Source organism: Sceloporus occidentalis, unplaced genomic scaffold (genome assembly GCF_023333645.1).
Source record: "Sceloporus occidentalis isolate IW3139 unplaced genomic scaffold, rSceOcc1.0.p SCAF_1, whole genome shotgun sequence".
Taxonomy (NCBI): Eukaryota; Metazoa; Chordata; class Lepidosauria; order Squamata; family Phrynosomatidae; genus Sceloporus; species Sceloporus occidentalis.
In genome coordinates, this window is record NW_028316981.1 from 100269271 (window position 1) to 100284041 (window position 14771).

General features: G+C 41.1%; 1 protein-coding gene across 5 annotated transcripts in view; it reads right to left on the reverse strand.

The window, feature by feature from the left end:
• Nucleotides 1-14771, reverse strand: part of ACSL6 (acyl-CoA synthetase long chain family member 6) — a 133469-nt gene that overhangs the window by 20671 nt on the left and 98027 nt on the right. For 3 of the 5 annotated variants that reach the window (XM_089530596.1, XM_089530633.1, XM_089530615.1), the window contains exons 11-14: nt 10507-10584; nt 9173-9307; nt 3362-3496; nt 332-427 (exon numbers count right to left, since the gene is read on the reverse strand). In XM_089530596.1, coding sequence (XP_089386722.1) covers nt 332-427; nt 3362-3496; nt 9173-9307; nt 10507-10584 — 444 coding nt within the window. Of the gene's footprint in view, nt 1-331; nt 428-3361; nt 3497-9172; nt 9308-10364; nt 10443-10506; nt 10585-14771 lie in introns of all 5 variants that reach the window. The other 2 variants (XM_089530605.1, XM_089530624.1) reach the window with 2 other exon arrangements.

Genomic DNA, 14771 nt, shown 5'->3' on the forward strand with positions numbered 1-14771 from the left:
CTGTTCTAGCCTTGGTCCCAACTAACAGGAAGATTTAAGGAGAGTCAGTTGTTATTTTCTAGACTGCTGACTCTTGGCAAGGCACCATTCCAGACTGCTGACTCTTGGAGGGCACCATTTTGGAAACACAAGCGAAGTGAAGTTGACAGATGGAAATTTCCCTTAATCAGAACTGGGAGGCAGAATGCCCCAATCTGCTTGTAATGATGTATTCTACCACTCCCCACCCCCTAAATTTTTTAAGTTAATATGCAGGCACATACTCAGGGGGCCTTTTTCATTAGCAAAAATACTTTTATATAATCTGGGTAATTATTTAGGTACACCATACCTGGCATCCTAGGGCTGCTCGAAGGAAACCCAAGACAGTGGGGGAAGCAGGAGCAGCTCCGGTTACAATCATCCTAACACAACCACCCAGGCTTGCCTGTTAGATAAACAGAATCTTGAGAGTATAATGGAGCCATCCAATATAATATCTCCAATTTTGGGAGAAAGGCAGGATATAACCCCCTACCTTAAATAAACAAACAAATAAACAAACAGATTCACACAGCTTGTCTGGGATAATACCAACACCTATTCAAATACCGATTCAGGATAACTACTCAAATAGATCATGACTGTACTGCATTATCTAAGCCTATTATTCTTATGTACAGTTCCAAACTTCTACCTTCCCTCCCACATAGTTTGAAAAAAATCATTATTCAAATCAAAAGAAGCAGCAAGCATCTCTCTCCTTGTCTCTCTCTCCCACACAAAATCAAAAGCCTTAGGAGAAAGGACTGATCTCCTCTTCCCCCTACCCTGTGCTAATACATGTGCATTGCTGGAAAATGTATCAAGTGAAATATTTCAGAAGCGGCAGAGAAGGAAGAGCAAGGGAAGCCATGAGATGTTTTTTCTCCTTCCTCTCACTGCTAATTTCCACTTGTCAGATTCTGATTTGGAGTTATGATAGGGTTGAGCTGTTTGCCTTCAAGGCCAAGGTAAGAAATCCATACTGAATTATTATGTCTAAATACAGAGTGCCCGTGCTGTACATGGGTGCACTACATGCGGCTTCCAGCTTACGCAGAAGCCGTGTGCGCATTGTTTTTAATGGGGTGCGAGCATACGTGGATTTCCCCTTACAAAGGGGAATCCGGAATGCCCACTGTATGTTCCAGTTGTTTTGAGGATTTTATTTGATTTTATTTTATTTTGGAGTGACTGTTATATTTAATATTAATATACTAATCCAATTAACATAAGCCATCTTGATTTTCATCTGTCTGCTCAGAATCAGCAAATGCATAACTGTAAGGTGACCATGGCCACCCTTGCCAGGTCCTAAATCTATGTTCTGCTTGGAGCACATCAGCCTCTAATTCTTGCCAGTTACATGCTAAGGGTGAACAGTTCACAGATTAAAGAAACAATTGATTTCCCTAGCTAAAAATAAAAGAGGCTGGTCATTGCATGCTATCCAGTTAAGCATAAATTAAAGAGAATTAGATAGTCTAGAATTATTTTACTCTGGAGGCCCATCACAAAATCAGCAGGGGCATTTCTGACTGTATGCCTTAGGCCATAAAGCATTTGGTTTTCCTTTCATTTATGTCAAATAAATTGTATGTTTAGTGCAGGGGTAGGCAACCCTTTTGAGCCGGGGGCCGAGTTGCTGTCCCTCAGACAACTGGGGGGCCGAAGCCAAAAAATAAATAATTAAATAATTTAAAAAAAAAAATTAATTAAATAAATAAACCGGGACAAATGTAGGACAAAATTTTCAAATGGAGGGCACTTTTTAAATAAAAAATGGAGGACATGCGAAAAAATTTGCTGATTTTTAAAAAAATGTTAAGATAAATGCATGTTTCTGAAGCTTCTATAGACAATTGCCCCACCATGCCCCTCGCGCGAGACGCCAAAGGCCCCGGCGGCAATCGGCGGCAGGACCGGGCTGGGGCCGGTCCCAAGGCCTCGCCGGGCCGCATCCGGCCTGCGGGCCGCAGGTTGCCTACCCCTGGTTTGGTGCCTTGTGTCTAATTTCTGATTACCATTTTCAAGAGAAAAACACAATTGGTTCAAGCAAATATTACTGACTAAATCTAATTCGTGTCTGTGGGCCTTTCTGAGATGCTGTGAAAAGGATCTTGCTTTACCTCTGTCCAACCTACCTATCACAATTACTAATATGGGTAGGGTAGGGTAGAAGTATAAAGATGAGAGCTAATGTGGTGTAGTGGTTGGAGTATTGGACTAGAACTCTGAGAGACCAACATTTGAATCCTTGTTTGACCAAGGAAAACCACTGGGTGACATAAGACTCTATCAGCCTCAGAGGATGGCAATGGCAAACTCCCTTTGAATAAACCTTGCCAAGAAAATCCAGTGACAGGTTTGCCTCCGGGTTGCCACAAGTCAAAAATGACTTGAAGATAGAAAACAACAACAAAGGGAAACAAATGATAAGGAGGGGATTCATTTGGAAAAAAGGCAAAGGGGCATGGGGGGGGGGGATGAAGAATTGGCAGTACTCTGCCAATGTCTTACTGACAAGAACCAGGCAATACCAGTACTGAGAGAAGCGCTCTGCCATGAGGTTTTTATCCATAGGACTGTCTAACATAGGCAGGCCTAGTGGGAAAAGTGAGACGAATGAGCCATTCAAGGATTCCTTCTCCAATGTAAGAAAATGGGTACACAAGTTGGGTTGCCATAATTGTCCACTATTACCAGGGACAAAATGTAGGACAAATTCGAGACCAAACTGTAGGACAACTGCAGGACAAAACTCAGCCCAAAATGTAGGACATTTAAGGTCCTCCATTTTTCTTAAATGTCCTACATTTTGGGCTGAGTTTTGTCCTGCAGTTGTCCTACAGTTTGGTCTCAAATTTGTCCTACATTTTATACCTGGTAATAGTGGACAATTATGGCAACTACGCAAAGTCAGTATGAGTCACTTTTAGAATTTTCACAATAAGGGGGTTAGGATTTCTATATGAAGAATGGCTCTTGTTTGGAGTCGCTTAAATATCTGTTTTTTTCAGCAGCTCTTTTATAAAATCTTTTATGTGAACTTCAAAGTGTTTTTATAAAACCAAAAACAGTAAAAAAAAGCCCCCAAAGCATACAACACCTTAGCTGTAATCATACACAATTTTATTCTTTGCAGGTGAAGTGCATGTGGAACTGGCTACATCTGTCTTACCAAGGCATTTCCCAGCTTCTTGTCCCAAAAGAGAGAACATCAATAAAGGTGGTACTGATCCATCCTTAAGCACAAACTATTTTCCTAAATGTACAGACCCTCCAAAGTCACTTTCATTTTTATCACAACAAAGGGACAGGTTTCCCCCAAGATCTTTACCTGTATTTTATTGAAGAACAGTTTATCCCACAGACTGTCATTTCTAATGATCCCGCTTTGAACCTCTGCCTTTTTACGCTTGGCAGCAAATTCTAGAAGCCAGCGTTTCAGTGGGGTGTCTGCTTGGCTGAAGATCTAAAAGAAAACAGAATGGCACACGGGGGTGGGGGAAGGAATGAAAGGATTACATGGCTACAAAAGGAAGGAGGACCAAATCTATCAGTGCCATAAGCAGAAAGGGTTCCATCAATGCCAGCAGTATAATTAATTGTTTGAATTAATCATAGCTACACTGCTACGTGTTGACAACAGCTCTTCTGTTGTACTTCATTTTGAATTATGCTCTCTTTCTTTCTTTTCCCTCCCAAAGAGAAAAAGCAAACAAGATAAAAAAGTCACTGAAAAATATTTAGAGATTAAGGTGTCCTGAGGGCTTCTGTTGTGTAATTAGCTTGGCACAGCTATAGAATTCTTCAGAAAATTGTAGCAACAGAGTAAAAACATCTGGTAGTTGCAGAGAAGTCTCCCGCTCTTTAATGAGCTAATTGTGGCTAGTCATTACTTTTCATTAAGGTTTTGTGTAGAGATGATTATGCCAAATCAACCTAATATTCATCAAAGCTATTTTATAAATATAGCGTGCTTAAAAAAGTAACTGAAAAGAGAATGCCTGTCCTTGTTCAAATTAGATTTTTAAACACTGATTCCCAAGTTCTTTTCTCTGTATGGAAATCTGTACAAAATACAAGAGAGCCATGTTCATGGTCATGGTATGCTGGGTAGTGAAATGCAGTTAAGAACCTAGGTACTCACACTCCAATGTTGACAACAGAATACCATTGGAGGAGAGGGGAGTCAGTCACAAAGTGTCCTGAAATGTCCCATATACCATGCAACTTTCACAGTGTAACACACCCAAACCCCCATATTATGCATGCATGGAAATCACTAATGAATACTAGTTTATGTGGAGTCAGATCACTGGTCCATCTACTGTATATACTCATGTATAAGTCAACCTCATGTATAAGTTGAGGGCAGGTTTTGGGGCCAAAATTTTGGATTTTGATATGACCCTTAGATAAGTCGAGGGTAAAACTTAGGGATGTGTAACAAAGGATCTAAAAGATGAAGCAAAAGAAAACAGTGCCAGAGAACTAGCAGTGATTAATTTCTGTAACTTTATAACTTTCCATAAATTTTATATTTTACAACTCTTTTGAGTGCAAGTTTGATCATCTAGTAAAGTACCAACTTCACATTTAAAAAAAGAAGATTCTTTGCAAAGCAACATCATAATATCCTGTTTAACATAAGAATTGTCTTTACATTGAACTGAAACGAACAGTTTGATAAAGAATGGAATGTACATAGTTGGGTCATGCTACAACATCTTCTGAATACATTTTTAACTAGAATTATATTTTAATGAAACCAATAACATGCTTCAATGGGTTATTACAGTTTAAAAGTTTGCACACTGGTTGACCCTGCTGAAATCACAAGGACTGCAATAAAAAAAAAGAGGTGAATAGACAATCCCCAAGGCTATTGTTCATAAGTTTCCAGGAAGCTTTTCAGTACTCTTTTTTAAACTGTAACTTTGCCTGAATTTAACGCAGAAAACTACTAAACAAACCCCTATCACTGCTCTCTTTCTCTTGCCATTCCTTCGGCTTTTGCCAGAAAAAAGCCTTGCAAAGGAGGTTTGGGATAGAAGGTTGATCTGGTGAGTTTAAGAGCTCAGTGATACTTGCTGAAATGAAATACTGAGTATAGTTTCCAAATATCCTGAGTACTTCCATACCTCTATATGACAGCTATTGGAAAAGAGATTCCACTTCAACTTTAGGGGAAACTTCCTGACAGTAAAAGCTGTTAGATGTGGAACACACTCCTTGGATGTATGGTGGAGCCTCCTTCTTTGGAGGTTTTTAAACAGAGGCTGGATGGCTATCTGTCGAGTATGCTTTGATTGGGAGTTCCTGCATGGCAGGGGGTTGGACTGGATGGCCTTGTGGTCTTTTCCAACTCTATGATCCCCCCCCCCCCCCCATTTCTCTTTCTCTCTTGCCTTCCTCCCGAACCCAGCTTTGCAAAGGAGGTTTGGGATGCAAAGCTGAGCTCTCCCCATTTCTCTTTCTCTCTTGCCTTCCTCCCGAACCCAGCTTTGCAAAGGAAGTTTGGACTCTCTCTTTTTCTCCCGGTTTTGGCAATCCAAGCCTTGGAAAGGGGGATTACCGTGTTGACCCTTATATACGTCTACCCTGTGATTTTGAAGCTCATTTTGAGGCATAAATTTTTCGACTTAGTTGAGTATATACGGTAGTTCACTTCTATCACCTCTGACTGGCAGCAGCTCTCTAGGGTTTCAGGCAGGATTCTTTCACAGCCCTGTCTGGATATCTCGGACATTCCCTGGAAAATTCCTATCCAATATTAAGTACACCTAACCCTACTTAGCTCCCAGTATCAGCCAAGATTAGGTGTGTTCAGGATGTTAGGGTGGTTGATAGCTGGAACATCACAATGGCATCACCCTACCTAGATACCCCTCCTAGAAACAAAGCAGTATCTTAGCCACGTTACAGACTGCCTGAAAACGCTGGTTTGCTGCCGCCACTGGTTGCTGCATCCCAGAAGTGGCGCCGCAAGTGGCCAATGGTGCACTCGCGAAATCACTTCCGTTGTGGGACGTGCGGACACTATGCATCTGCAACGTCAAGATGGCGGTGCCCGTGTAGGATGGGTGCCACCATTTTGTACATCCCCAGGACGTACTAGGGTTAGGGGTGTACTTAAAGGACGCCCTTTCCTAACCCTAGTACGTCCTGGGGACGTACATTATGCCCGTGCGGAATGGGCCTTAGTTATAAAAATCCAGGAGTGTGGAGGCCAGCACTTTGAAGGCTGTCCTGCAGGATGGTTTGAAGATGGCTTGAGCTATTCATTACTTTCCACAGACAATCTGTACATAACATATTTAGCCTAGTTGTGCAGCAGAAGGATGGATTATTTCATCGACCTTAGTGGAAAAGCAGGGTTACATTGGAATAGGAAAAAAACAAAAAACAAAAAACAAATGAGGTTGATTTACTTATTATTAAAGTCGGTAATGAAGAAATAGAAATAGTTAGATTTTGATGGTTCAGTCATTAATCAAAATGAGGACTGTAGTCTAGAAACAGAAGGGCAGCTATTAAATATCATCAAAGACCAAAGTCAAATACCATCTTATGTGACATAAATAGTTAATTTAAATGGGAACGAGTAAATACCAAAATTAGAATCATTCATGCCACAGCATTTCCAGTATTTAAGTATAGAAGTGAAAACTGGAGAGTGAAGAAAGCTGTCAGGAAGAAAATCAATTTATCAGAAAAGTGGTTCTGGATGGGAGTTCTAGTGATGCTGTCAAAAAACAACTGAATCAGCAAATCAAACCTGAACACTTCCTAGAAGCCAAACTGATTAAACTGAGACTGTATGTATATGTATGTTGGACATATCGTGAGATGAATGAATGAATGGAAAAGATGTTGATGCTGGGAGACATGGAAGGCAGCAGGAAAAGCAGAAGACTAAAGGTGGATTAGTTCAAGGAATCCATGGCTCTGAGTCTGCGAGATGAAAACAGGGCAGCTGATGACCAGGGCTCTTGGAGGTCTGTCATTCATAGGGTCATGGTAAGTCAAAGTCAAGTTGATAGCAAATAACAACTGTGGTACAAGATCAAACTTTTTGCACAACAGGGCAAGATAGAGTGGGACCTATAAGCTCACAAACCGCATACTGAGGAAATTTAAATATGGCCCCTGCAAGTCAAAGGTTACCACGGTGGGATGGGGGAATGAGTTTCTGCTGGCAACAATAATTTCTAGATAAATAAAAATATAAAGAGTGGGATCAGAACTCACAAGCTTCCCCTTCATAATAATGATTTATTTCTATTCCGCTTTTTTTTCACAAGATCAAAGCGGATTACAACACAAGCATTAGATACAAAGTATACTCCCCACCAATTAAAACTTAACTAACATGATAATGATAATGATAATAATAATAATAATAATAATAATAATAATCCTATCTTCATTTTAGAATCCTATCTACACAGCTACAGGAGATGACAAAAGGGAGAAACATCATGCTCTGTGGTCTCCGAAGACACTACACCAGTGAGATGTTTTTCTCCCTTTCTCCCCTAATACCATGTATGGAACCCAGGGATCCCGGCTACGTAAAGCTATAGTTAAGTCTATCACCACAGATTCCATGTACACAAAGCCTCCAGATTGATTTCTGCCTAGGGTTTCCATGGGAAAGGGTATTGGCTATGTTGGATTACAGTAAAGTAAAAAAATGCAGGAGCTCAGTGGGTGTAGCAGGACAATTTTCACAGGGACGTAAAAATGGGGAGGGGGACAGAGAAAGCTTTTGGCACTGGTCACTATAAAAAGGTTTCTTTGGGAAAGGTTTTAATAGATAACAATAAAAATACCCCCCTATGAATACAATTTAATTAGAAAGTATGTTGTGAAGCTCCTGGAAAAGGATATCAATTTAAAATATGGTATTTTCCACATCCAAAATAGTCATTTAACCAAAATAATAGTGACTAGGAATTAAATGCATATAGTGCAGGTCATCCTACCACAATAATCTGAATACTTAATAAAATCTAACATGCTGTGATCTCTCTGTAAACATGTGAAGAAACTGCCCACTTGATTTCCCCCCCATATATTTTACATTCAAAAGTCAAGATCACTATAAGTGCTTTTCTCTAAGGCGTGTTACAGACCGCCCCTTTGGGGCAGCCTGTAGGAGCTCCTTTCCCTGCTGGATCGGGGCCTCAGCTGCCAGAACGGCAGCCTCTGGGGCCCCGATCCGCCACTTTCCAGGCCGCGGGGAAGCGGTAAAAGGCCGTTTCCCTGCAGCCTGGAAAGGGGTGTCCTTTGGGCTTCATGCCCCAAGGACACCAGATGGCAGCAGGGACAAGCTCACCCCCTTTCTGCCCTGCGTCGCTGGCGCAGCCGTCTAAAGGCTGCGCCAGCGACGCAAATCCCGGAAGGAGCTCCGAAACGGTGCTGCGGAAAGGGTGCTCTATGCGCCCTGGTGTGGTGCCAGTACGTCACCAACGTGCCGCCTCGTTTGGAGGTGGTGCGGTGGTCACGTAGCAATGGCAGCCCCCGTGTGGAACGGGCGCTGTCATTTTGTACGGACTCAATCCGTACTAGGGTTAGGGGCATCTGGAAGGGACGCCCCTTTCTAACCCTAGTACGGACCCAGTCCGTACTATTACGTCCGTCTGTAACGGGCCTAATGTCACATTGAACACCTGTATGGTTTCAGCACTTGTGTCAAAACTGAGAACGAACTGGTGCACACAGTGGTAGATGCACCAAAGGGGAATCCTTCATCAGATAAAGTGTACACACATGGAAGGGCTTCCTTGTACATGTACAATGTTTTAGTAAGTTTATGAAATGTTATGTTTCTTGCCCCAGCATTCTACCATATCCTTTTTCTTAAGATACTTAAAACTCAATTCCTAAATGCTCAACCCACATTTTAAATTGCTTCAAATGCTAGAAATTTAAGAATTGAAGGAGAATTTCAGGGGGGTGGAGAACTCTTGTGGGGGGGACAATGCTCTCATTTCCCACTCCCTATTTTGCTACATTTCTTGAGCAGTCAAGCAGTTAAAGGAGCAAAAAGAAGCATTCACAACATTTTTGATTATACAGAATAAGAAAATTGTAGACCACTACTGATTTATTTTATCCCTGAAATGACCATTGAGCCTACCTTGTCATACATTCTATTTAGTAGTCTTGGCACAACAGGAAAGATGGTTGGGCGCAAAGCCTTCATATCATCCGACAGCAAGCGAATGTCCCCTTGGAAGAACCCAATTCGGCCCCCATGGCAATACACTACAGACTGGAAGTGGAGAAGGCAAAGAAAATAAATCAGTTTCTTTAGTTTAGCCACTTGCATGCGACTATTTCTCCTGAATCTTTTAAATGAAACTTTCTTAAGTTTTGGGGTATTACTGAACTACTCTCTTTGATTTGGGCAGTACTATGGGTCATTTTGTACAAATATTTCCTTCTATTTGTATATTTGCACAGAGAACATAATAAGTGAACTGGAAGATTTATAAATATAATTGGCATCAAACTGCTCTTATAATGGTGATTGGGGAAAAAAAATCTTCTTTAATGGTTAGCAATTGCCTGGAAAGCAAATATCCTCTGAACAAATCTCACCAAGAAAACCCCATGATAGGTTCATCTTAGGGTCACCATAAGTTGGAAATGACTTGAAGGCACAAAACCAACAAACTGCCTGGCACATGAATTACATTATATTAATCCACATGCACAGTCAGAATACCTGAGGCCACTTACATATACTGTACTCAAATAGACTTAGATCCTAGATAGATCCAAACTAATTTGCTTTACTGGGGTTGGTGTTGGACATGCAGCCCTTCAGCTAGTAAACTGTGACTCCAATCAGCCCTATCTAGCATAGCCAATGTGAGGGATTATGGGATTTGTAGCTTAATAACATCTGTAGTGTTTTACACTCCCTTTCTTTTTTTATTGCCAGTATTTGCAATACAATGTCCATAGGGCTGACTGCTTGTGTCAGAAGGGGAAAAGTACACATCTTCAGCATATTTCCTTGAAATACAAGGTGTAGCATTTACAAAATGAGCTTAAGTCAACTTGGCTCCTTTAACTCTCCTTAAAACTAACCATAGTTTGTTCAGGTTCAAATGAAAAGGCAAGCTCTGGTTAATATGAAATCACTGTGGGATATTTCAGCCTCCTTGTGGTCATGCTGACGCAGGATATGGGGGCATGAAAAGAGCATGTTCATCCTTTTAATGCTAAATTCTGATTTAATCTTACATCTGAACCAGCCCACTGATTTATTAAGTGGTGGTGGGAGGGGGACAAGTTGACTTCTACTGGCACTAAGACCTTACCTGCACCATTCTCTCAAACATGTGTGCTAAAGGCAAATAGGAAATGTGTACATCCTCATATGTAGGAGACCACTGACTCTGGAAAAAAAGAACACAACAAGGAGCCCCGCAAGGCCCGGGTCAGTCTGGAAAAGTTTCTTACCTGTATCACTCTTTCAAACATGTGAGCCAAAGGCAGGAAGGAGATGAGCACATCGTCCTGTCTCGGAAAGATCACTTTCTGCAGATGAAGGGCATGGGAGACAGAAAGGAAAGAAACACTGACAGGAAGACACAACAAGAAAGTCATAAAACAATAAAAAGAAAAATGGCACCAAGAGGAGCAAAGGGGGTAAAGATTATTAAGCGAGAAAAGAGAACAGTGTTTGAAGTGATGTGTTAGGCCACAACACCAATGGAACTATGTTAGCAGGAGTGGTGAATAACACAAGGACATATGCAGAGAGAGCTCTCCGCTGCACAGGGCATGTGTGTTCGGAGTGCAGAGTTCTGAGCGTGGACATGCCCTTCCAGCCAAACACCTGGATTCCCAAATCAGACTCTCCAACCCAAAGGACTTTGTGCTGTTGGTCCTTTATAAATCTGTTGTCCCAAGATATTCCAAAAGTAGGACTCATCTCTTTATCCTGAGCAGTTTCCAGAAAAGCTTCCCAAATACTAAGCAACAAAGACAAGTTCTTATAAAATCAAGGATCAAAATCCAGAAAAAGTTACTTTTAAAAAAAACTACACCAGAACCCCCACCCCGAATCTCTGAAGCACCATGGTAAATGACTTGATAGCTGAGGAATTCTTGTGGTCCAAAAGGCAACTTTTCCCAGTTTTGACATGGATTTGTAACATAGATATATACTGAGTCAGTTAACGTTTGCACTGACCATCTGTGGCTTCCACAGTCACAGACCAAAATCTTCTACAGCCTTGTCTGCAGATGCTAAGAACTGAACTGTGGACCTCCTGCTTGCAAAGCACATGCTGTACACCTGAGCCACAGGCCTTCACTTTTGCACACCATTAATTAGCAAATGATTTTGTCTTTTTGTCTTTCCAGCAACACAACATCAACATTAGCAGACATTCAGAATCACTTGATCACAAGGTTGCCACTTTTTAGAAGGTCTCCTTTGCCCTTACCAGCTGTCTAAAACTGTCATTCAGAGCTCTAGGATCAGTTCCTGGCATATCCACATAGATCTGGAAAGAAGAGCCTTAGCAATGCTGCTGCAAGTGAATCTTGTGTTTTTAAACAAAGCAGAGTAGATGATGTGCTAAACCAATCTTTAGTCAACTAAATCTTGTTTATCAGGCAGCTGTTAAAAACACAGCAGGCGTACCAGAGAAAATATAACCCCTGTATGAGTGAACACTGCAGTCTTGATGTTGTAGATACCTGCTGTAGATGTTTACATATGGCTGTATAGTTTTAATACCAAGCAAGCATTTGCCAATCTGATCATAAATTGTTCTAGGCACAGACTTTCTGTCTTTCTTTCTTTTGTTAAAATACATTCAAAGGGAAGAATAATTTTAATCCAAACAAAATTTAATCCACATAAAATCCACATAATCCACCATGAGGACAATCAAAAGCAATTAATGTGGAACAAAGGTGCCACAAAATTTTAAGTCCACTACAGTACACATCCTCAATAATGACAAAATAAAATTAAACATACACCACCTTTCCCAAAATTATTAATATGATTGTAAAAAGTATGAATAATCTGTGATTGTAAAAATACATTGGAAATGTAGAATAATATTTCCATTCCTGTTTTAAAATGTGAACTATAAAATGATTTTCTTCTGGATACACCAATTCCAAAACCTGACTGAAAAACCAAGCACATTTCTCACTGTATAAAACAGTATAATCCCTTCTCAGTATAGATAAGAATACATGAAATAAGTGGGCTTCAACTATCCCTTGATGAATTTTTTTAAATAACATATATTTATATAATCAATGTTTGATTTAAATAAGCAATGCTTGCTTTGATTTATAGAAGTAATTATTGATTTTATGTTGCCTTGCAACTTCTAAAACCATTATTTTCTCACATTCAAATCAAGGCAAACAATGAACATAAAGAATTACCAATAAATTCACCAGAGAGTTTCATTTCTCTCTCAAACTAGGAAATAATTCTTCATATTTTCATTGTAAATGGGATTATACTGGGATGAGCAAAGTATGCCTTGCAATCCACATGCAGCCCCAGTGGGCTCACCATTTATTGAAAACTGAAACTGCTCATCTCCTGCTTTTGAGTATCTTGGAGCACAATTCTGCCATGACCTCTCCCCTGAGCTGTTTTCTCTCATGCTCTCCTCCACCTAAGCAGTTGTTTTAGTGCAAAGAGAGACTCATTTTCAAAATCAGATGTGACTTCAGAAGGCCACTCTTGTGCCAAAAACCAGCCAGAGAACCATTCAAAGGTGGCAAAATAGCTCTCCTTGGCTGTATCTGCACTGCAAAAATAATCCAGGTAGACACCACTGTAACTGCAATGGCTAAATGCTATGGAATTCTGGGAACTGTATTTTGTAGTGGCACCAGGGCTCTCTGACAGGCAAGGCTAAATATCTCACAAAACTATAGTTCCCATAATTCCATAGCATTGAGCCATGAAAGTGAGGGTGCTATCAACCTGGATTATTTCTGCAGTACTAGGGCAACTGGGGCAACCGGGGCACCCAAACACCTAGCTATGAGCCTGGCAGTGCAGATGCAGCCCCAGTCTCCTAGGGAGTTTGTGTCCCATCTAAATAAATAAATAGGGGTGATAAGAAGAGGTGTGGTCTGCCCAGGTGTATCAAGGGCCGTGTACAGTCACCACCACCCAACACATCTTAGGCAGTAACCACCACCACCAAGCATATACTAATGTTAAGAATTTGATAACACCTGTATGAAAATAGCAAATGAGATTTAGCTTTACAGGGGGGAGAAACCCTCAGTAATTAGAAGAATTGTAATTACAGTGGAGCCTTGTTATACGCTGGGGTTTGGTTCCAAGATCCCCCGTGTATAACAAAATCCGTGGATGCTCAAGTCCCATTAAATATAATGGCATAGCAAAATGGCATCCCTTATAAAAAATGGAAAATCAAGGTTTAATATTTGAAATTTATACTTTTTTTGAACATTTTCAAACCGCAGATGCTTGAATCCGTGTATAAAAAATCCGTGTATAAAAAGGGCCGACTGTATAATGTGAAGGATTATCAGTCAGCCAAATAAGGTGACATTAGTTCTCTTAAATAAACCTTTAAAAAACAAAAACAAGGCATATGCTGATTTACTGCATGAAATTTATTATTGTATACACTCTGGTCTGAGGCACACAGGAGAAATGTGGAAAGAACTTTGGCAGACTAGTAGTCAACATGAAAAAAGCATAGTATTTGAGCTGGCTTGACCCATTTTAGATAACAAGCTGTTATCTGATTTTAAAGCTGATGACTTAATTATTTAAAGTTTGTCATTCCAATCCTGGATTAATAATAATAATAATAATAATAATAATAATAAAATTTTTATTTATATGCCGCCCTTCCTACGATCAGGGCGGCTTACAACAAATTAAAATACAATCCATAAAAATGCACAAATACATAATTAAAATCAACCAACAAGCAAAAAGTCCCATAGCCCAACCTCTTGGCCATGGAAGAGGAGGGAGGCCCACCGGATATTTATTTGGGGAATGCCTGTTGGAATAGGAAGGTTTTAAGATCCTTCCTAAATTGGGCCAGGGTAGTAGACGAGCGGAGCTCTGTGGGCAGTGCATTCCAAAGGGCTGGGGCAGCTATGGAAAACGTCCTCTGAGTAGTGGAGACCAACCTAGCCCCAGGCACCTTCAGTAGCTGCTGCCCAGACGTTCTGAGGGTGCGAGGCGGAATGTACGGGGAGAGGCGGTCCTTTAGGTATCCTGGGCCCAAGCCATTTAGGGCTTTATAGGTGATTACCAACACCTTATATTGAGCTCGGAAGCGAATGGGCAGCCAATGGAGATCTTTTAAAACCGGTGTTATATGGCTGGTCCTGGAAGCACCAGTGACCAGCCGGGCTGCCATGTTCTGCACCATTTGCAGCTTCCGAGTTTGGTATAAGGGTTGCCCCATGTAGAGTACGTTGCAGAAATCCAGTCTCGAAGTTACCAGAGCATGTACAACAGTTTCTAGGTCCCTCTGGGCCAGGTATGGGCGCAGCTGGCGAATCAGCCGAAGCTGATGACAGGTGTTCCTGACCGTCGCATTCACCTGAGCAGTCAGGTGAAGCGACGAGTCAAGAAGCACCCCCAGACTGCGCACGGAGTCCTTCACAGGGAGCGTGACCCCGTTCAGGACAGGTGGAACCACCGCCATACCTGGACCAGGAGAACCTATCACTAGTACCTCCGT